The following is a 24,832-nucleotide window of genomic DNA, read 5'->3' on the forward strand; positions in this document are numbered from 1 at the left end:
TTATTGTGCTTAAATTTCAAAATTTATTTATTTCACTATGGAATCTAACACTGCAATAACAGATAAATTCGATCGACGTTTTATTGAGAACGATAATATTTGGTATATGACTTTAACTTTTGTTTTATGGCTTAATATTTAAAATTCTTTTAATTTTTTCACGTTCATAAAAGTAATGCTTTTGAAAATTTAATTAATATTATTTCTTTTGCTGATTTTTAATTTAGTACAAACTTTACTTTAACATCTACAATATTTATTTATTTTTATTTTTGAAATTAAACTGTTTTTCTTATGCCATGTGCAAATATCACAACAGAACCAAAAGACTTGGGCAAAGGTGAAGAGAATGAGTGTGGTGAAAAAAAAATAGCTGAATGTTTCCTCTTAGACTCATGTAAGGTGTTAAGAGTTGTTAAAGCTTTCACTCAGTTTCAATACTGAAAATATCGTATAGCAGTGCTTTGAAAAACACAACTGCTCGAGGTGATACGAATCGGATTGTTATTAAAAGTGAAAAAATCGCATTTATATTTATAATAATTGCGGTTAAACATAAAAGCTCAAAGCTTAAGGTAATTATACTTGCGTGGACTTTTATTTTCATTAAGAAAAGTTTCACGATTTTTGTGTCACATTTTAAAAACTATTACAAAGTTAATATTGTTTTGTACAAATGTTTTACAAGCACTAAAAATTTTAAATTCACGAACTCTAGCTTTCCAAGCATTATACTTGTATACAAGTAAATTAGCAACAGATTTCCTTACATTAATGGCGTACATGAAAATTTGAAGAACTTTTGCTATACTAGGCGGTGATATCGATAGTCTTATGTACTGCAAATTTTGAATTTACTATAATCAGTTAAAGTTTTGGAAGCTTTTCAAAAAAAAAACTCTTAGTTTCGTTACTGCTATTTTTATACAAATATTTTAAAAAGTTAAAGTTTTGGAAGCTTTTTAAAAAATTAAAGTTTCGGAAGCGTTTAAAAAAATTAAAGTTTTGGAAGCTTTTTAAAAAATAGTTTCTGGTTTTCGTTATAGCTATTCACATAAAAAGTTTTTGAAATTTACTTTAAATTTGTTTTAATAAAAAAGTGCTGCGAAGCTTTGATATCTTATAAAAAGAATACCATAACGAAAAATCGAAATTTATTTTCTAGTATTCAACTGAGTTATATGCTGTTATTGAACGTAAAATCAATAGTTAGTAGCAAGTGATACTTATGTATAAGCTCAGAGAGCTTTCAAAGCTTTTACGCTTAAAAGCTTTTTGGTTATATGAATTGAGGTTTGATCATATACCTTTAACAGCATAGTTTTGATATGATATATAAGTAAAGCTCCTAATATTAAGTATTTTGAATACTAACCCTACTCTTTTTGCTATAAACGCTTTCAAACGCAGCTCATGATTTGACTTTTTAATTTTAGTTAATATACATATCTTCAAGTCGAAATATCATTAATAGCGCTAGTTTTATCACAAAGCTCATCTCACACCCTCTTACTCTACTTAGTGCTTTATGAGATATCAATGCCTTCTATACTTTCCCTAAATATTTAAGTGACGTCAATTATATTCAAATTAAACCGAACATTTCTTTCTCTCTGCTCATAAGATTTTCATCTATCCATATGCTACCGCTTAGTAGAGGCCGATCTTTTAATTACCCAAGCACAACTGCTCAGTCTCAACTATATACTCCTACGCAACTTACTCGCTCACTCTATAAACTTTCTAATCCTCATTTTCTTGTCATAACTAACGCTCATATCAACTCTTCATTTCGGAACTCTCTCGCTGATACTCATCTCTTTGCCACATAGACAATGGTCTCGACTGGCGTACGACCACCCATAGCCAAGTCTTATAAGTCCGTGTGCAACACAGGCGCTTTACAACTCATATCGGTACCAATCGGCTTCGTCGTGCCTTCAGCTGTGAACTGATGTTCCAACACGTCTGCGCACGATGTGTCCGGCACTAAAAGCACGGTTGCATTTGTGCCCGACACAACGTTCCCAGCTGCTTGTTGGTTAGCTGTCATTAGCGGCGTCTTCAATGTCGGGAAATTGCTGGTCTGAGGATCCGGGTAAGCAACAATTTGATTGGCGGCACTATTATTGCTAGTTGTTGTTGTATTCGTCGTTGTCGTGGTTGTTGTTGAAGCCGCGTTGTGCATATTTGCTGCATTATTATTACGTGTTACCAGCAACTTCTTCTGTTTCGCCTTCTTCGGTGAGAATAAACGATCCGATTGACGATTTTTGCCAAATTTTGGAAAGAGACTATTTTCCAATTGTAACTGGGCATTGACATCCTTACGCGTTGCACAAGTGCAAGCTTTTAGGAAGCTCTTCTTGAAATTGTCACTCAGAAATGCATATAGTATGGGATTCATGGCCGAGTTCGAGTAGCCAAGACAGCCGGCTAGTAGGAAGATGGTGATCTCGAGTCTCGATGCACATTTGCTTGGCGACGAATAGATGAGCGCCAACTGTGATATCCAATAGGGTAGCCAACACAGTATGTATACTGTAATCACTGTTAGCACCAGTTTGGTCACCTTGCGGTGAGAGCGCTTCTTCTCTTTGGACTTTTGCTTTGGACCGACCGTATGCAATTTGCGTATAACGAGAAAGTAGAAGATCAAAATGAATGTAAGCGGTGTGGCAAAGCCCAATGTCAGTGTGTACAGTATAAATGTGGTACCCGATTGTGTATTTTGTGCTTCGGGCCACTTAATGTTGCACGACACGTGATCCTCATTCGACTGCACCGTGTTGGCGAACAGTATCACGGGCAACATAAGTAGCACCGACGTCAGCCAAGCAAAACCCGAGACCAATTTCGATACGAACGGCGTACGATAGCGTGGCGACGATATCGGATGACAAACGGCTATATAACGATCGGCTGACATGATCAGCAAGAATATCGATGATGTAAATTGTGTTATTGATGTGCTCACCATATAAGCTTTACACACATAATCGTCAAATGGCCATCTGCCGATTTGCATTGTATACAAGAGTATTGGTATGCCAATCAAAAAGCATTCATCGGCTATGGCCAGATTGAGTATATAAATATTGGTGACTGTTTGCATTTTCGAAAAACGCAACACCACATAAATAACGAGTGTATTGCCGAAGAGCCCAATAATGCAAACGAGTGCATAGAGTATCATCGTGACCAGATTGGCAATCGCATTCTGCCCATTGTGACACATCATCTCCTCTTCGAAAGTCTCGTTGAAGGTCATATTATAGATGGCGCCATTGACCCGACTGAGAAACTCATTTGCCTCCAATTGTAAGAGATTTAAATTCGGTAAAAGTTGTTCTTGTATATTCGCCAGCGCTCGAGCGCGTGCCATAGCCAAGCTAGCGCTGCCATGCTCCTGTCCAGCAGGCGGTTCGCTGGCTTCTGTTTTCCCGGCTTGTGCGTATTGCGGCATAAAGCTCGCCAGTAGACTGATGTAGAATAAATTCGATATGATGGACACCATTTTGTTGGATCTCTTCGACAAATTTTGCTTCTTTCAAAGCTTTTTTTTTTGCTACTCTGTACTTAGTTGAGTTACGTATTGGCGTAGGTCGGTAGGTGCAGAAGCGTAAAGTTATTAGTTCCAAGTGCCATCTTATACCATCTGTAAAGAAAATATAAAAAATAGGTAATTATTTCTTTAGTTTGAAAGCTTAAATGGTTTAATTTGTTCATCTCAAAGTAGCTCATCGAGAAGCGAAAGGGAAACTATTAATATAGCTTGAGCCAACAAACAACAAACTTTTTCTGTTATAACTTGATAATTGTATTAGTTTGATCTTATGGCTTTGTCAGACAATGTCTAGATCTGAACTTGTTCTAAAATGATGTTTTTGGTGAGTGAAGTAATGCTTCAAGTTAATATAGTGCTCATTTCACTTTTAAGAGTTTCTAAATAACTGTGACGACGGAGAATTTAGTAATCCTGCCGTAAATCCTGTTCTCTATACTTTTGAGTATATTAATTGCCTACGGCTATTTTTAATTATGTGGACCTTGTAAATAATAAAATAAAATTTTTATAAATGTGCCTGTTAACTCTCCACTTATTACAAACATTCCTCCATCAAATAATTTCCCTGAGTGGAGTTATTTCGTTAGCCTCTTGCTGGATTTTTTATATATATACTCTATAGCGACTAATACGAGTATTGCATATTTCTTTTCTCATCCTATTGCCCTAAAGTCGAAATAAACTCGATAGCTTAAACTCGAAATATGAAGATATTTAATACAGAACTGTTAATCTGCTGCTGGAATCTTTAAAGTAATTAAAATTATGGTGAACTTTCTAAAGTAATTTCATCACTTCTGAAACTTGAGGTGGTTTATAGAAAAAAGTTTGTTTAACTTCGTCTTGGGATTTTATTAAAAAAATATAAGCATTTAAATATAGATCTCCATGTTTAAGAAGATATTATATTAAAGATGTTAACACATCGCCTGATCAGTGCTTTGTCCCCGTCAAAAGCAAGTCAACCTTCGCACATATGCCCAACAGTTTGCACAGTTCACTTCATTTCCACGGCATCCGGTAGTCTTTTCCCGTCCCACAAATTACTAAGCCCAATTGTCTTTACTAATAAAACAAACAATTTTAGTGCAATAAAACTTCATGACTTCCTGACACGTGCGACTCTTCATTTATTCCTCTTCGACTATACAATATGCACAAATGCTTTCCTGAGTATATTTACTGAGTTTACACTCACTGTGACCCCATAAAATACGGTAACATATTGTGAAAATTAGCACTCAAATAGCCTTGGTGGGCAAACCAACAAAACCAAAAACGAAAACAATAAAGTGGTCTGTTGTCGTAAAATCAATCAGTTAACGGCAATTATTTCAAACGTAACGGGAGAAAGTTTTACTTTACGCACAAAAGCAAAAAGAATGTCATTGAACTTATGAATCGTTTTACCAACTGCCATGATATTGACAAACATACATATGAAGAAAGATAGACTACGTAGTCCAGGTATAAGAAAATGTTTGCTTATAAATTATTAGCTCACATGTGGAAAGAAGTTGTTGGAGAAATGCAAGCGCTGAACAGGAAGGCAAGGAAATGTTCAGGGCTTAAGAGCTTGTATGTGGCAACATATTTCGTTTAGCACTTCTTACACAAAAACTTAATAGATTAATGGTTGGTGATTTCGGAGGCTTTTGATAAAATATTAATGAAGAATAATGGAGGTTTTTTCGAACATTTTCGTATTGCACATAATTCTTTGAAATGACACAAAGTAGTATAGTGTACCTATAATCAACTGCTTGCAGATGAAATTTATATGATATATGGGAAATTTTAAACATATTTTACTGAAACATACTTTACTTATGGTAAACGGACACTTCTTAGAAAACCGCACACTGCGAAGTAATTATCAGTTTCTCTTCCTCCTGTATTTTCCCTGTTTTCTTGCGCATTAAAACACATATATGTTGTGAAGCCATGAGACCTTGTGCCAACCTTTGATTATATCAGATTACTGCTTTCAATTAACTTGCACTCACACTTTATGCCATTACTATCACACATTTGCGCACACTTTGAACTTGTGAAACACTCCACGATACGTATGTTTACTCATACCTTGAGTGGATGCTTTTAATTTGGCTTTCAATCAAAGGTGTTTACACAGTATACGAGAGTATAGTAAACAAAAGTGTCACGAGCAGGCTTAAGCATGCACACTATTTTTTTGTGATTTCGGAGAAAAATTGTAATAAAGAGTAAGATATGCATTAAACTCTTTAAGGTAGAACACTATGGTAGATGGAAATGTATATGCATTTTATTTATATGAATTGCAGTAAAGATATAGGAATGTGTATACATCTTTGGCTTAATCCATTTGAGTGTGACTAAATAAGCAGTCTCTCATTTCCAAAAATAGAAAAAAATTAAATTTAACGATAAAATCAAATAAAAATATATAAGCTATTGAAGGAACCCTCATGAGTTTATGGCCGTTCATTTTTAAGCCGCTTTGTTAAAAAGTAACATCCTTCAGACGGTATTGAAATTCCCGTTGGCAAAACGTGGGGACTACAATCTTAGCAGAGAAAATATTTATAGAAATAATGAGTAGTCTTTTAATAAAGGGTATATGTTAAAGGCTCAAATGGGCATAAAATAAAATATCGAAAATTTTATCTTTTGAAAAAAACTTTCGCTATATGGCTAGTATCTTCTCAGGAAGTCCAGCCTCTCTGTTTATTTCACAATGCTTTTTCTGGTTGTCATTGACTGTAAATTCTAAATTTAAACAAGACTTACCAATATTACTTTCGGAATGAAAAATACAACATGATACTGTATAGTCTCTCATCGTTAAAGTATACATATTTTTCTTGATAACCCGTTTGGCAGCTATTCGTTTAAGAAAATCTATAACGCCATAAAGACACCCTATATTATAGCAAAAAAAAATTTCCGTTGGGCTTACATTATTTAAGCGCCCGAGGTACAATGTTGCCATGCATTTTCGTATATAAATATTTTAAGTAGCAAATAAATAGATTTAAAGCTTTTGAAATGAAAATTTGTGATTGTGTTCTGGGATATTATGTTAGATAAAACACCTGTAACGGATTACCTGTTATCCTTACGGTATTAGTACTATATTTAAGATATAAATATAAATGAAATAAATAGGCGCAAAATAAATATAAACGGATATTATACGCAGTAAGCAAACATAGGTAGGTAAATACAAGATAATCTCTCCATTGATGTGAAGATAATTTTATTTCAACAGATAATGTAAAATCATGCTACTACTTTAGTGACGGCAATAAAATTATTATTATTTGCAACAAATTTTTATTGCGCCAAATTGTAGGCAATACGCTTATGTTGTATATGATTAGGCGCAGGTCTTTAAGAGGAATTGGTTTGTTGGATTGATGAGATAGCTACAGCTAATACATATACATACATACATATAATATAGGGTGCCTTATACTTATAACAGGTGGCGCAAAAATTACATTCCGATGTTTTTTGGAAATAGAAAAATTTTTAAAAAATTAAAAACTTTGATTCTGCTTGTGGATTATTTGATATTTTATGTGGATTATTTTAATATTTTGATATTATATGACTTTGGTCTTTTAAATTTTTTTAATACAAGTCGAGAATATGATATCATGTAAATGGCCGCTGCCACAGTCGATTGTCATTTGAGCCCTTTTTATGACATTTTCACATCACTTTGGCCAGAACTTCCGGCGATAGGTCCTCACACTTTTGACGGATATTGTCTTTTATAGCTGCAAGAGTCTGAGGCTTGTTGACATAAGCCCGCTATTTCAAAAAGCCCTACAAAAGAGTCTGGAGCGGTCAATTCAGGCGATCTTGCTGGCCAGTGCAAACCGACAAAACGGAAGATTAGACGCCCGGAAAATGCATCCTTCAGCATGCCGGTTGTGGCACGCAGTGTAGCGTACCGTTGTTTATTGTACGTATTTGAATGTAAGGTTTACTTCAAATGTCAAACACAGAACTGACATTAGAGGCCAATTTACGCAAATTTATAGGCATCTTCTGATTTTGCTGATTTAATCAGCTGCTACTTATACTTATACTATAATTGACTTATACTTATACTATACTTATACTTATACTTATACTTATACTTATACTTATACTTATACTTATACTTATACTTATACTTATACTTATACTTATACTTATACTTATACTTATACTTATACTTATACTTATACTTATACTTATACTTATACTTATACTTATACTTATACTTATACTTATACTTATACTTATACTTATACTTATACTTATACTTATGTATACTTATACTTATACTTATACTTATACTTATACTTATACTTATACTTATACTTATACTTATACTTATACTTATACTTATACTTATACTTATACTTATACTTATACTTATACTTATACTTATACTTATACTTATACTTATACTTATACTTATACTTATACTTATACTTATACTTATACTTATACGTATACTTATACTTATACTTATACTTATACTTATACTTATACTTATACTTATACTTATACTTATACTTATACTTATACTTATACTTATACTTATACTTATACTTATACTTATACTTATACTTATACTTATACTTATACTTATACTTATACTTATACTTATACTTATACTTATACTTATACTTATACTTATAATTATACTTATACTTATACTTATACTTATACTTATACTTATACTTATACTTATACTTATACTTATACTTATACTTATACTTATACTTATACTTATACTTATACTTATACTTATACTTATACTTATACTTATACTTATACTTATACTTATACTTATACTTATACTTATACTTATACTTATACTTATGTATACTTATACTTATACTTAGGTCCTTGTTATGAAAAAGAAAGTTTCCAACCTAACTTTATTGTAAGGAGTTTTATTCCGTATACAAAATTTCTGAGATGTCTTTCCTCCTTAATATTATTATTGCCTGTTTTTGAGTGAGCTTATTTGGTATAAAATACACTTGTGTCCCATTTGTTCAAAGTTTGTAGATATCTCGTTGACTTAATTTTCTTCTTCCTTCTATATCCTTCTCTCTTCCTCTTACCCTTCATCTCTCTTGCCTCCCATTTCTTCCTTCATACTGTTTCTTACAGACTAGCGACATCCAAACCATATATTCTTTGACTCCAGTGCAAGTTAAATTTCCATTGAACAATAAAACTTGCAATACTCTCCAACTCACATAAAATCTCATTCCATACTAGATTGCTGACAACTTTGATAGCCTAGCAACTAGCTTAACGGTCTGCTCCAAATACCCTCAACATCGAAGTAAAAGTGCAAATTCAGAATTTACTACTCTTCTGTAAGCTCAAAATGTGTTGACCGGTATGCACTTTGTGTACGCAGTTACATATTTATGTAATTATAAAAAATAAAACTCTGCAACATTTATTTTATATACCCCCGTAAATCTGTAGTCCACCGAATGGGAATTGAATCAGTGCCGATGGTCATAAATGCTCAGGCGAATATATAACAAAATCTAGTTTGGATTTTTGTGGGCAGATATTACACATACATATATGTGGGTTCAAGTACCTACATACACACCTTCCTTAAACGCTACTTTGTATTGTTGCTATACGTGTTGCCACGTGCTCTAAGTTGGCACTCTGACACTAACCCAACACACTCGCAATAAAATTGGCCTGCCAGTGAACTCTATACCGCCAACTGCAAGGTTTTTCATGCTCTCTTCTACTTCCGTTTCGTTTTGTGTCGCCTTTATTAGAGTGTGTCATGGCGCTAGTAGTTTGAGAATAGCAGTCGTTTTGTGCGCACCGAAGTGTTGTTTAGCTTGACCCGCGATGGCATATTTGCGCTTATCTTATTTATTATTGCCTCCAAAATGTATTTTGTACCTTTTTTACTTATCTCACTCGTTGGTGTGTGGTGTTTTGTGTGCTTTTTCTTTTTAACTACATATTTTTCCATAGTCATGTTTAGCAAACACGCCACGCTACTTAGGCGTAATATATTTTGTAGCATATTTTATGTGGGTGGACACGTGCAACATAGTGGGGTGGACTTATTCATGGTAGACAATTTCTAATTCCAGCAACTTAAATATGAAGTGGGCGCCAATTGTTTCCAACCGTACTACTTATGGCAATATAGGAGTTTATTCGCTCGGAAAGCAATTTGCAGACACGTGAATGTAATATTTAGGTGGAAAATATGTTTTTGTGAACTGTCGAAAATATTCATTACTTTTTGCTTGATAGGAAGAGCACGTTTGGTTTCGCTGTTCTTGCGGATAGTTATAAGGTGCAGCTGATGGCCCTTTCATATAATATTGTTGTTTCTCATAAATTTTGTTGCGCTGCTTACTATATGTTTCTATTACTCCAGCTGACTTGTGATATTTTTTATATTTTCAAACCGTTATCTACATATATAAAATTTGTAACTATTTAGTCAAGAATGGACCTCAGATAATTTATATTCTACATTTTTATAATGTTTGAGGGCCACAACTGTTTAAATACTTTACAAAAATTATAAAAAAAAATTTCGCCCTCAACTTTAAAATAAAATTTAGGCCAAGAGATCTTTAACTTTATTTCGTTCAGTCACTATTAATGGTTGCTATATGGTAGAGTTTTCCTAAGAAGTACTTGATTTTGATTAGTCCCTTCACTTTTGATTGGGTTTTATAGGCCAGTTTGCATGTCAGCTATATGCTATCGTAGCGCCATCGAAAAAATTTCTTCGAAAATTTTTTCAGTACAATGATTTGAGCAGCTATAAGTTAAAGTTATCCGATGTCAGCGATTCTGACAAATGTGCAGATTCTTAAAACAAAAAAACAAAAAAACTTCAGAACGATAACATAAAAACTGAGGGGCTAGTGTATATACAGACGGACAGCCAAAGATTGCCTTACTGGCGTATATTTTGGAAGTAAGGGCTTGGTCGAAAATTTGATATACTATACTCTAATCAGGGTAGAGGGTTTGTCCGGAAAGTAATAAAACTGAAAAGATCAAAAAAATTATTGAACCAATTGTTACAATTCTTTAAAAACTTTCAAAATAGGCTGCTTCTGCGTCGATGCAGCGCTGCCAACGCGATTTCCAAGCATTGAAGGCGTCATGGAAGGCATTCTCCGGAATAGCCTTGAGAGCCGAGGTGCATGCTGTTTGGATCCCCTCTATCGTCTCAAAATGCTTGCGTTTCATTGACCTTTTCAGGCAAGGAACCAAAAAAATCACAGGATCAAACTTAAAGACGCATGACTCGTCACCTGTGATTACGTTATTCTAAAATGTGGGGTCACTTTCAACATGTTCAAATTTGATTTGTTCTTTGCACACTTACACTCGCCACAATTTCTAGTCGTCAGTGAGCACTTTTGGGACCATCTTCGCGCACACCTTGCGCATGTTCAAGCGTTCTGTCTCACAGATTTGATAAATTTAGCATCTAGGCAATTAAACGAATACTTAGTCGACGGTTTGAGTTGAAATCTTTGCGCACACGAGCCAGATTGTTGTTGTTTGTCGAAATCGCAAATCTACCAGCACGGTCTTCATCAGCGACCTCTTCCTTGCCCTCAAAAAAGGCCTGGTGTCACCGAAATACACCACTTCTTGCTACAGCAACATCTGGGTAAGCCTGCTTGATCATATCAAACGTCTCTGTTGCAGATTTACCGAGTTCCACATAGAATTTAATCTCGTAACTCTGCATTTTCGGCTTGCACCACTCACAGAAACACGTCGCGAGAAAATGTTTGTCCTGACTTAACAGGTGCTCGAAGACAACTGATCTTTGCTAGCTCGTTAGCTAGGAACGCGCTCTACCGAATCCAGTCGGTGCGCGGACACTCTGAAGTACAGTGTCTGACGGAAGAAAATCAGTCCTTATACTTTCCGAACAAATCCTGCAAAAAAATGTGAAATATTTACTTAACCTCATCTCCAGATCTCATAATGGATGGACTTTCGAGCAGTGAAATACAGAAATTTCCGCATAAGATATCAACGTAGGGACAAAGGATATATTTGTACTAAAATATATTGTTATTCAACCAGATACTCATTTGTCAGACCAGCGTGCCAACGCAATGGTTACTGAAACGAAAGTGAGAACAGTGTGTGAAGTTACTAAAGATTTTCTTTACATCGAGATAAATTATAATTGGATGAGCGCATTTTTGGAACATAGTTTGTTTCGGTCCAGGCATAAGTATGGCCTTTTTTTATCCAGCAGATAAAGTAATAGAGAGTTAGAAGTTACAAGTAGGCTCTTTATCTTTTACAAAAGTTTTTCTTCGTAAGTCTGCTGGATTTACTTTAACCTATGAAGACTGATTGTTATTATAGGAATTCAATTGAAATTTCAGAAAAAAACCAACACACAGAAGTACTCCGACTCACATAAATAAAAGTTTATTATGATTACGCAATGTAGCTTCCAGCAAAATATAAATTTTTTATGCACACAGAACCACCCACATTTGTTTTATTGGTCTTCCAACACACGTATTAAATTGCTGACTTCTGCTACAAGATTTGTTCTCAAGTATTTTTGCTTCAATAAGAAATACGACTCTTTCGATATTGCTTACTGTTGCTGTATACCTAGTATGTATGTGAGTACAAGCACTATTAACACGATATTCATATACGCTGTGGCAACACAAAAATTCACAAAATTTCACTATGCTCTCACCTAACTCGATGGACACCTTTCACAACAGCTAAGCTTCTTTGTAGTAGCTTGTGGCAAGTTTGCAATTACCAACAACAACTGCTTTTGGTTGCTTGCATGGTCACATGTGCTTTGAGCTCCCTCAACTTGCATTTCGGTGTTTTGCTTGCATGCTAGATGTACATACATATGTGTATTTGCATGTAATGTACCTGCGCATACAAGTAGTCATTACTTTGAATGGCCGGAGGCAATAAATTGAGCATAAAATCGTATTTGCCGAAAATTTGCTGTTGGCAATGGGAATTTTCGTATTACCAAAATGGAGTTGGTAGAATTTCTCAATTTCACATTTGGAATTTCAGTATGTGGCTGCTTAAGTCTTTGTGAGCTGGAGCAGTGAAGGCAGAGTTATGGGTGCAATGACGTTAAAGATTATGTAAAATACAAAAAAATTAAATTAAAAAAATTAATAAAATTGTACAGGAGATGTATTTTCTGATTTGAGAGGTGCATCTGAATTGCTGCGAGCTTTAAATGAATTCGAATCGAATTTTATATAAATATAAAAAAAACCGATATACTTAAATATCGATATACAAAAAATCGATAAGTTAAGAAATCGATATACTGAAGGCTAAAGGACTTCCTATTGCCAGAAATGTATACTTGATATTGACTTGGTTCATATTATCGATAAATATTTATGTATCGGCATATAACAGGACGGTGTATTTCAGATAATTATTAAAACAGACTTCGATAACTTTACTAAATAAATATCGATAATTTCTTTCAATTATAAGATTTTATATCATTCGTTCTTAAACTAGTAGTATGTGGTCCAAAAATCGGGAAAGGAAATACATATTATACCGTTTAATACATATGTTTATACAGCCAGCCTAAATAACAACAAAATTTAATGCTTGCCATATTTATTTATTTAATAAATTTTACTTAACATTGAAATTATAAATATTATTAAATCATGGATATCGCAGAAAAGGTATTAAAGTAAGTTTATAGCAAAAATTCTTGTAGGAGTTGCCAACTGGATCCAAAATTTTTGGAATAAATAGTGAAATTTACAGTGTGGTGTAAATTAAATAATGTCATCTAATCAACAAGTTAACATGAAAAAACCTGATTGACTGATGGATGTTTCATAGCAAAAATATATTTTTGAAGAGTATTGCCATACTTTCAAAATTTCCTAACGCGAAATAAATAATGTAATGTAGCCAAATCAATTGGAAAACGTGGAATGAACCAGATTGAAGGGTTTTTTTATAACTAAAATATAATTTTTGAACAGTGTTGCCATACTTTCAAAATTTCCTAACGCGAAATAAACAATACAATATAGCCAAATCAATTGAAAAACGTGGAATCAACCTGATTGAGGGGATTTTTTATAACAAAAATAAATTTTTTGAACAGTGTTTCCATACTTTCAAAGTTCCCTATAGCGAAATAAACAATAAATATAGCCAAATCAATGGGAAAACGTGGAATAAGCCAGATTGAAGGAATTTTTATAACTAAAATATGTTTTTTGAACAGTGTTGCCATACTATCACAATTTTCTAACATGGATTAAATGATATAATATAACCAAATCAGTAGGATGATATGAAATAAACAACATTTAAGGATTTTTTTTAACAAAAATTTGTTTTTGAACCGTGTTGCCATACTTTCAAAATGCTCTAACATGGATTAAATAATATCAAATCGATTTGATAACATGGAATAAACCAGATTGAAGGACTTTTTATAACTAAAAATGTTCCTTGATGTTGCCAACCAAATTTTTAGATTTCAAAAATAAAGATTTTTGGCTAGAATATAGATTTTTTTGTATTTGAGCGGTTCCCCAACTGTCTAGATTTTATATTTTTCTTATGTACTTGTGATGCATGCAACCATCTACGAGTTTGTATATATAGCGCATAAATACCACATGCATACATATGCATCTTAACTGCTGCACAGTGCATACTCAAGCGTAAAATTGCTTCGATAAACCAATGAGTGACTGACCAAAGATAACTAGCAGCTCAGCAGTTCATGCGACCAGAAGAGCAATAAGAAATGGTTACTAGCTAAAAATGACTGAAAGTGCAACGAAGGTGTATTTGTAACACACATTAAGGTACTGGTGCGGAACAATTACCGAACGTAAAACAGAGTTCAATCAAAAATGTGAATTATTGAACGAGCATACTAGAAAAAATACATACATACATCTTTATAAGTTGATGAATAATCCAAGCAAGTTGCAATTTGCTGCAAGAAAACTATTGAGCTCTGAAGTCTGGATTTGACTTAAGTTCTAATTGATTGAATTTCTACAAAATAATTTTGATAAACAAATCAGTTCAAGGTTACTAAAAGAGTAGAACATTATTCTAATAATTAAATTATAAATATAGAGCAGTTCTTCCTTTAGATGGATGAATGTAAATACATCTAAATATAATTTTAATTTTAAGTTCTTCAAGTTTTGATAACAGTCTTTTCGTAAAAGAATTCCTCCGGTTCTGGACTATATGTTTTTATGTGTAATAGAGTTGTCCTTAAAAATCAAAACATAAGTTATATATACTGAACAGATATATGGAAAAAAATTTTTTAAATGATATCTACACAAAATTTGGCATACGTTACCTTCTAAAGCTTTGCTACAATCTCTGAATATATTAATTAAATCGGATTGCATATAGCTACCAAACAAACTGTCCGATTAAGGTCAAGAGAGGGTATAATATTTAGGTTCTCATCACTGGTACTCCTGTTATACATTTTTAATTCGTCGTTTTTGGTGGGGGCAAAAAGTCTATGAAATACATATATATATCCAATTATAGATATTACAGAAAATGTGCTAACGAAGCGAATGTTATCACATGCTTTATTTGGAAGCTTGTGTAATCGCCTACAAGCGTTAGCAAAGTGTGTATAGAAGATACTCGACTACAAAGTATCGATATAAGTTTAAGCATAACAAAATCTGTTTAAAATACATTCTAACCTATTTAAAAACCACCCTAATATCTATACTTATATGCATATATATTAGTGAAGCAAGTATATATGTATATTCAATCTAATCACTTTGGCAATCTCTACGCAGCTAAGCGTTAAACAGTTTGAACTTTGCAAAGCCGAAGCAGATGCTTGAGCTAGCAGCTTACTGCCTGCCACATGAGCACAAATTGATGTATTGAAAATTGAGGAAATGTCACGTGCCACATGCTACATATTGGAATACTTTGTGGCAGGGATAATGCAACCTGCTGTGAATCAAAATATTGTTGTTGTAGCTCTCTCTCTCTTTCAACTTTTCATTTTGTTGTTGCTGATTTTTTTTTTTTTGTAAATGCTGCTCATACGACGCTAAATTTAATCTTACGAACTTTGTGCTTGCCCCAAAGGTGAAGTGAAAATTTGCACTTCGATTTCACATATTTGTTTATTGATGTTCACACTCTGTTTACACTTTCTATAAGCTTCAAGCTTTTCATGCACATTTTCGTATACGAAGAAAGCATGCTAACGGAAAAGTGAAAAGCTGTGAGTATATGTATGTGTGTGTGAAGTATATGAATATATGTAAATGCAATTATTTTTGAATTTCTTTGCCAGAATTTCGTCTCGTTTAATGTCACAGCAGCTGAAAGGATTTCATAACATGGAAAATCAATTACAACAACATCCATAACAAGTGCACAACAACAATTAAGAGCTAGCAGGTGACAAAAACAAATATTGAAACAAGCATTTATGTGTTAAAAGCAGAACATACACACAAATATATACATATATATATTTACTGTATTTTTTACTTATTTTTTTACTTTTGTATATGCTGCCAAATAAATGCCATGTGGCATGCCACAGCACAATAAATGCAATAAAAAGTGTATTTTTTTCTCAACTTTGTAAGCGTGTCGCCTACAATTTAAGGCATAGCAGGAAATTGCAATGCTTCCCTATCATTTGTGGCATGCCGCATGCAATTTTTGCATTACAATTAAACAGTGTCGAAAAGCTTGCCACTTACCACGCGCGCTGTATGTACAGTTCGGTAGCAATTCACAACACACCCGCACCACCGATCAACTGGCAACAGCGAAATGTTAGCCGATTCCAACACTTGCCACACGTGCCACATGCGCTGTTTATGCAAATTACGCGAAAAACAAACAGCTGTTCGTGCGGCGTGGCAACAGGCCGAGTGAAATCTGCGCTAACAAAACCTGCTGTGGCGTACAAATACGATAAATGTTTTTGTTGCTGTTGCTAGCGGCCGTCAAGTCACGTTGCACGTATGTACGCTATTACAAGCCCAGCCAGTCAAGCGTATGCGTATAATTTTCGGCACAAATTATCATTAGTGGCAGCAAAGAGCAACAACAAATTGCTGCCATATGCTTGCAACAACAACAAACTTATAGTCACTTCGGCGTTTTCTGTAGGGGGTGTGTTAAGTTAGTCGAAACCTAGGCGATTGTTGCGCCACAGGCATTCACACAAAGCAAATTAGATACATTTCTTTGTTGTTGTTTTATTGTTTTGTGCTACTTTTCTTTGTGCCTCTGACACACTTTTATATGTAAATTTATGTGTCTCCACTCATTGAGCGGCACCGTTGTGCGGCAGGTGGCAGCTGCTTCACACGTTTGCTGTCCTTTTTGCTTTGCTATTTGGTTTTTTGCCTTGCTCAAATGCATATACAGCTGCGTACAGGTACTGAATGCCAGTAGGCAACAACTACAACAAAAATACGGCAATAACAACAATAACAACTGCTTTTTGCCATCACTCACGCATAAAGTCATGAATATTAAAATGTAGATTTGTTTATTCAAAATGTGATTTACTGTTTGTTGTTGCTGTTGCTATTATTTTATTTTGGCATAACACATGGCAATGGAGTGCTGAAGGGAAGATAGCTCTTAAATATGAATATATGATGTATGTATGTTTACTTATTTTTATATATTTTTCAAGTATATCTAATAACCCCCTCAACAAATATTTCTAAGCATGACTCTTATAAATGACTTTTGTTACTAATTTGCTTTCTGAGACTACTCCAGGAACTTTTGTAGGATCATAAATACAAATGTGATCTAAAGAGCAATCTCTAATGTTTCTTTATTTTATTTCTATAAAGCTTTGGGGAGAAGTCGAAAATCTCTTTCTAAAGTTTTCCGAGTCTTTTTAGTTAGGTTGACAACAGCGAATCCCGTTTCAACTCATTCAAAAAGCGGCCGAGTTCTAGTTAACCAGCTGCTTAAGTATGTCCGAAAGCTTGAGCGATCTCTTAAAAACATATTTTCAAAAATAAAATGAATCCATCATATCATTTTGTCATCAAAGTGGTATGCTCTGTTAGTTAAGCTAAAAACTAAGAAACTCCCAACCTCATTCGACAGTAACTACATTACGTTTTCCGATTTTTGTTAAAGGTTTAATCCTACGGCTCAATTATATTTGCGAAAATTGTCTCTTAATTTATTAACCTCACTTTTATATTATTTTTGCCGCATCAACACATCATACAGTTGAGTGACACAAAGACTTAATACTCCAAATATTAGTGAAATTGTTTAGGGTATACATTAAAGTGTCTGCAAAACGGGCATCTTATGTGTAAAATGTGTTGATTGCTCAAAAATTATTTGATAACTCCGGAGCTGAAAACTTATAGTGTGCAATCTCTATACGTTCAAAGTTATTGTTGTTTAAAATAGCAGCTTATTAAATGGAAGGTTTAAAGCATTCTGAGTCCATCTTTTCCTTGGTGTATCAACCATACATATACTCACTTATGTGTGGAACTACAAAAGCAGTCTCGATCGCTTACCCAATCATCATCATTTTCTTGTAGGAGATCACAATCGATGTAAAATATGTTTATTAGAAAATATTCAGTATGGGCATAATTTTAAAATTCTTAATTTAATCTTCAAAATCTATGTCGTTCCCTTCAAAGTAATCCCCCTTGGCCCTAATACACTTGTTCCAACATTTTTCACAATCCTCGAAACAGTTGTCAAAGTCAATTTCCGGAATAGCTTTCAATGCGCATATAGTTTCAATTGACTCAAAAAATGTCTTCAATTGACTTAAAATGGATTCTACGGAGCGGTTGTTTGAGTTTTCTGAATAGCCAAAAGTCACACGGAACTAAATTAGGAGAATAAAATTTGGCGAGAAACTCACGAGGAATCAATATAGTATACGATATAATTCCAGCCGTTTTTACGAATAGCTCATGTAAGCAATGCATAACACTCAAATATATATGTATACTTTGTTGACAGTTTGGGCGGTCGGAAAGAATTCGGAGTGCACCACATCACGCTAGTCGGAGAAAGCTTTAATATTTCGATTACTTCGAAAATATTGCTGGCACACTTCTTGCTATATTCTTATATAACTTTCTATCTTCTGCTCAAAATGTCTGATGATAATAAATGTGTGGGTTTTTATAATATCAAAATGCATATTTAAGATTCCGCATGTCATAATTTATACAAACAAGTTTATTTTTAGTGATCAATTAATGCTAAAAAAGATTGGGATTGGTTTGTTTATTTTCTGCTACATAAATGACAACTTTGATGTTAACTGATGGACACACTCGATGGGAAAATGTTACAGATTTTATCAAATTCTATTAAAAAGAATGCTTGCACTAATAATTATATTAAAGAAATTAAAGTTGTAGGAGAGCAAATTGCGAAAGGAGAAAGAGTTTCGCTAAAAAGTTAAGGAAACAAATTCGAACGAATTTATATTGGTGCATTATCAATGATCGATCCACAGAAGAAATGGAAGAATGACGGAAATAATATTTTAATCTTCCACAATTCCATGTTGGGTGTTTGGAGATAGTAAACCACAATCCCATAATATATTTGAGGACAATATATATATACGGATGCGATACCAAAAAATAGGAAAAAAGAGACAGCTAAAGAAAAAAAGATCTTTTTTATCACACTATCTACTCGCTCAAGAATTTTACATGAAACATATACGAAAACTCAATAATAAAATCAGCTGAAAATATCATTTTCCTTTGAAAACCAAAATACAAAGATTACTTCACCAGATCCGCTGGCGTAACACTTTGACATAGAGTATGAGATAAAAAGTAACTCTTCTACACCAAAAAGAATGCTATAGTATAACTCTTCAGACCAGTTCCAACAGTTGTTTGAATTTTATTAAGTTTTATATTTATTCTGGATGACCAGCTTCAAATACTTATGAATAGCAGTTTCTCTTGGGATTTTATTGCGGAAAGTGGAAATTATGTTACAATGCTTCCTAAGCGGACAATAATTTTTAAAAGTATTATTAGATTATAAACACTTAGATGTTCAAAAAAAAAAAAAAATATTAAAGCTGCCACAAATTTTATCAACTCAAATAAGAAAGTAAGTAGTAGTGCTGTAAAAGTTATATAGGCACATACATATTTCATAAATTTGCGCGAAATTTTTTCTTACTATTCTCGTATATGTTTATGCATAAGTAGCTCATATCAATCAGCAACTTTGCTTAAATGGGTTGCGTACTGTGCGAACTCATTTACGCTAATGCACAATTTATTTGCGATTTATTATGCGTGTCAGCAACACAGCTTTAGCGCTTGCTGACATATTAACATATTATTCAGTGACCTCTATTTGGCAGCGCCCCGCATAGTTTAGTATAATGATTGTAATTGTATTATTAGTTTATTATTCCTGCAAACTCGGAACTCAACATGTTTTAATTAATCAATTGTGTTTATTTATTAGTTGGTCTGAATATTTAAGGACAATCATACACTTGCCTTAATTGCACTAAATTCACACATATTGAAGACACTCTGCTAATAAATACTAATTCACTTCCAACTAAATGGGCACTTAAGAAATCAAGTTGGTGGTGAAAAGATGTGCATTAAACGCAAACTAGTTGAACAATTGGTTCATAATAGCTGATTGCGTCATATGTTAAAATGAGTAGATATATGCATACATGTGTATATATCCAGTCTGAAAAGGAATGTCAAATTTTAAAATACTTAAAAAACAACTTTAACTTTTAAACCATTATTTATTATAATAAAATATAGTTTTTTCTCAATGTATTTGTACACTCATATTCAAAAAGTGATACACTGCGGATGAGTTATATTTAGGTCCTTCTGTTTTACGAGAACTAATACAAGTATCTGGTCTCAGTAAAAGTTTAAAGCTTATAAGACCGTTGCGTCACTCCTTTCGATATACAAATAACTAAAAAAAAGCAGCGATGTTTAAGAAGAACTATTAATGTTTTGTTGACTTTTTCTAGTGTGATAGTCTTAACAAAAGCGAGTTATACGAATTAAAAAATTCTGTGGTATCAATTTTTTTAAATTTAATTATATATTAATGTTATAAATATAATTTAAACTTAATTTATGAAAGTAAAAAGAAATCTTTCTAAAATTATTCTCTGAAAAATGACCTACGGGCATTTTGTCAAAATCAACATATAACAAAGGGCTCAGTTCAAATAAATCCGAACGTTTTATACCCTTGCAACTTGCACGGATAAAAGCCAGGGAAATACCTCAATGTACATAAGGCCTGTTAGATATATGGGGTCTTATGTGACTTTCCATTTTATTTATTCTAAGCACAAAGATTCACCGTTATAAGAAAAACATGCTCTCCGAAATGTGCGATATAAAGTCACCCGAGAGTACGAAAATCTCTTTATTAGGTATATGGGTGTTACTGGAAGTATTGTTACTATTCAATCCATTTGCACGACACCGACACTCCACAGTCAGGAAAGGATTCTCTCTACATTTCAATTATATATGGTCAATGTGTGAGACCGATATTTTCGGTAAAAAAGTCAACTATAAGCACAGGGCTCACATATTGAGTACCTAGGAGCTTGGTTCGATTTTTATTTTTTATCTTTAAATTTAAATTATTCGTGCAAAGTTTCTTCCTGTCATATTAATTGCTCCTTTATTTACTCACTGGAAAGTGAAAGCTACAAATGGAACTTAAAATCGAGTTATATGAGATTTTCACAAAAAAATGTCAGGTAAATGTCACGTACAAAATTTGGTTGAAATCGTTAGGACGGGTTTCGATCCTGACACCATTCAAGCCTTGTCATCTTTCGGGTCAAATGTAATGTCTAAGGCGTGTTTATAAAGAAAAATTGTCAAATTTTCAAAAATGAAAAAAATACAAAAAATATAAAAAAAATCGGCCCACTCCGGGATAAGCAGGGATAGTTGTCAAATTAATTGAAGTATTTTTTTGAGGAAAAAACAAAAAAAAAATGGCGAACTTCCAAAAAAAAAATGACGATTTTACTTAAAAAAACCGATTATTTTATATAATTGATCGTGTTAAATTCTTTTCGTGTATTTTTTCGAAAAGTTTATTCAAAAACAAAAAATTAAAAAAAAAATCCCAAAAAGTCAATTTCTACAAAAGTTATGGCTATTTGAAAATAAAAAAGCCATTTTTTTGAAAAATTCATAACTTTTTTGAAGTTGGACAAAAAATTTTGAAAAAATTCTCAAAAATGTTTTTCAAAGGGTAGAAAAGGATGGATAAGTTTCAGCAAAATCTAAAGGGGTCGGGTTCAAAAGTGGTAGATTAGGTATGGAATACCACGTATATACTTTGACACAATTTCTGGAGGGCAATTTCTTCGAAACTAAGTTGACTGTTGTCAAGATTGATGTATTGATTATTTTTATTTTGCACATTAGACACTGTATAGCTGCCCCCAAATTTGTAATATTTAATCATAAGAACCTGAAAAGTGCTTTTATCACCTTCCACGGGGCGTATGAGCAACATTTCTTTCACGGGTATTTTGAGTAGAAAAATGTATGACTAATAGTTTAGTGTTTTGTTTGTTCTAAGTTGGTTGGAAAACTTTCTATTTATAGAGTTATATGTAAATTTTCAAAAAATGTTCCAGAAAACTAATTCCTTGCTATTTATGTACTTTGAACTCGTTAATGATGTTTACCATACATGTTATGTTTTAAAATGTTTTCCAAAAATATATAAAAGTTTTCAAATATGCAGTTCTGACGACACTTTACATTGCCACATACTCTTGATAGAATTCCTCAAAAAAAAAACATTTTCGTGCGTTACTAGTAACAAATATAGAGTCCAAACTAGCAATGGGGTGGAGCGTATGAGTAACATTTTAACCATGTGTATTTTGGAAGGAAATAATTTAACGGTGTAATATTTATGTTATGGCCTCCAAAACGTTCTTTCTTTTCAAAAAATCTTACAAACACAAGCTCAAGATTTTCAAATTTGAATTTTGGAACAGATTTATATTTTTAAGTCTGTCAAGATATTCTTAGATTTATTGGAGTTGAATTGTTATATATAATTAGCACCGGAGCGTATGAGTAACGTTTAAGTTAAATTCGTGTACACGTAACTGGAGCGTATTTGGTAATGTGAAAACGTTTGACTTGACCGTACAACATTTAAAAGTAGTGATTGTGAATGTTGTTTGCTATTTGAGTCCATTCCAAAAATCTAAAAATAAAATTGCTCATTTCCCGGTTTTCTCAAAGCTCTTAACTAAGCAATTATAAGTGACTTGTTATACTATAATACTATTAATTCATAAATAGCGTGACATATCTGCAATAAATTTGATTGCATAACAAATTTTTTATGACTCTCTGTGTTCATAACTTATTTACCACACACTTATATCGTATTTATTTCATTCAAATAGCAAATTTTTGAATTTTACTGCCTACAATTTTATTATACAAGTTTTCTTTATCCTTGCAGTCCACCTTATTTCATAAATCTGCACACACACTTATACAAATATATATAGTATATACAAAACACCCAGCTTATGCATATATATTTCACTCGCCCACTGTCTATTGTCTTACCGAATAATAAATCCCACAAAGCAGCGCAGCAAAACAAAACAAACTAACAAGCTTGCCACATAATATAAACAAAAGCAGCTTAACAACTCATAAAAGCCGTAAAAAAAGTATCAGCAGCAGATTTTTGCTGGATTATGTGGAAGTGTCGCCAAATTGGCGATTTAAGCGATTGCATTTTATTACTTCATACATCTCCGTATATAAATAAATATGTGCTGATTTCGCGGAATAACTTATTTACGTTCTGCCGCATTGCTTTTCGCCTTACTTCGTTGCTTGTTATTTGTGTTTTGCTTATCCGTTTGGTGCTTATGATTTTTGCATTACTATTTTATGCTCGCCATAAATGATTTGTCAGCGATTTTGCACAATCTTTTTTGTGTGTGTTTGGTGCCACTCGTGCCGAAATAATCTTTTAAGTGTTGTTCCTAATCAACTTTCTTAGCTTATTTAATAGAAGGAATTTCAGCTTTGCTGCTATGGAAAATTCTACGATGATAATAAAGCTTCTTTAATATGTATAATGTAAATTGTAGTAGCGGAATACATGTATTTAGTTAGGTAGTTTCAGTAACAGTAGGTAGCTTTCAGTACCTTCGTATTCACTCATATGCCTGGGCTGGCGGAAATTATCAAGGCGAGGAAATAAAAGAATAATGTTTTTTTTTTAAATACATATATATATTTTACTTAGCAATGCAAAAAGTAGAAATGTGATTTAATACTCACTAAAGTTCATTTGAATATTTGGACTGTAAAGTCTTAAGCCATACACTTCAAGAATTTTTAAAATAGTTTTATATAAGTATAGAGAAGTCTTATGAATACTCCTGTGTGAAGTATGTAGTTGGAATGAAATTTTTATCAAGCAGATATAAAACTCAATCTAACCGAACTCAGATTTACTAATACTTTAACCACTTTATAGCCTTTACCCCACATTACATTGTGGACATAGGAGCATACAATAAAGAGACTTTAAAACACTAAAGATAAATTTTAAAATATAAAATTAAATAAAATAAAAAAATATTAAATTAAATTGCATACAATTTCTAGCAAGCTCGTTCTTAAATTTTATTTCCATGGTAAGAATCGGCAGGCACACTTTATATTAAAATTACAAAGAAGTTTCGAAAACTCAGAATGAAATGTCTGAGGCCCTGTAAGATATACTCGTATATATATTTATATATATACATAATTGATCAACGTGAAGAACTTATTTGATTTATTTATGTCAGTCTGCCCATCTGTTTGTCTGTATATACACGAAACAGTCCGCCATATTTTGAGATATCGGTCTAAAATGTTACTGTTGCTAAAGCATATAGCTGTGTGGACTATTATAGCTTGTACATATCTATCATACAAACGGAAGAATCAAGTTCATGTATGAAAAACTCTTTCATTTGACAAAATAACTTCACAAAATTTCTCGTGAATTGTTTCCTAAGGCAGTACTGTAATAAACCTGGAGAATTTTTTCAGATCGAACTACTGTAAATAAAGCTGTCATACAAACTGTACTGTCTGTTTTCCTTTGCTATAAGCAATTAAAAAT

At 33.0% G+C, this 24,832-nt stretch overlaps 1 protein-coding gene across 1 annotated transcript in view; it reads right to left on the minus strand.

Annotated features, from left to right (window-relative positions):
• Positions 1 to 1,309: 1,309 nt before the first annotated feature.
• LOC120778259 (somatostatin receptor type 5-like) overlaps positions 1,310 to 24,832 on the minus strand; it is a 53,613-nt gene continuing 30,090 nt past the window's right edge. Inside the window, exon 2 of the mRNA XM_040110036.1 lies at positions 1,310 to 3,658. Coding sequence (XP_039965970.1) covers positions 1,874 to 3,517 — 1,644 coding nt within the window. The 5' untranslated portion in view covers positions 3,518 to 3,658 and the 3' untranslated portion in view covers positions 1,310 to 1,873. The remainder of the gene's footprint in view (positions 3,659 to 24,832) is intronic.

The sequence above is a fragment of the Bactrocera tryoni genome, chromosome 5 (assembly GCF_016617805.1).
Source record: "Bactrocera tryoni isolate S06 chromosome 5, CSIRO_BtryS06_freeze2, whole genome shotgun sequence".
NCBI classification, from domain to species: domain Eukaryota; kingdom Metazoa; phylum Arthropoda; class Insecta; order Diptera; family Tephritidae; genus Bactrocera; species Bactrocera tryoni.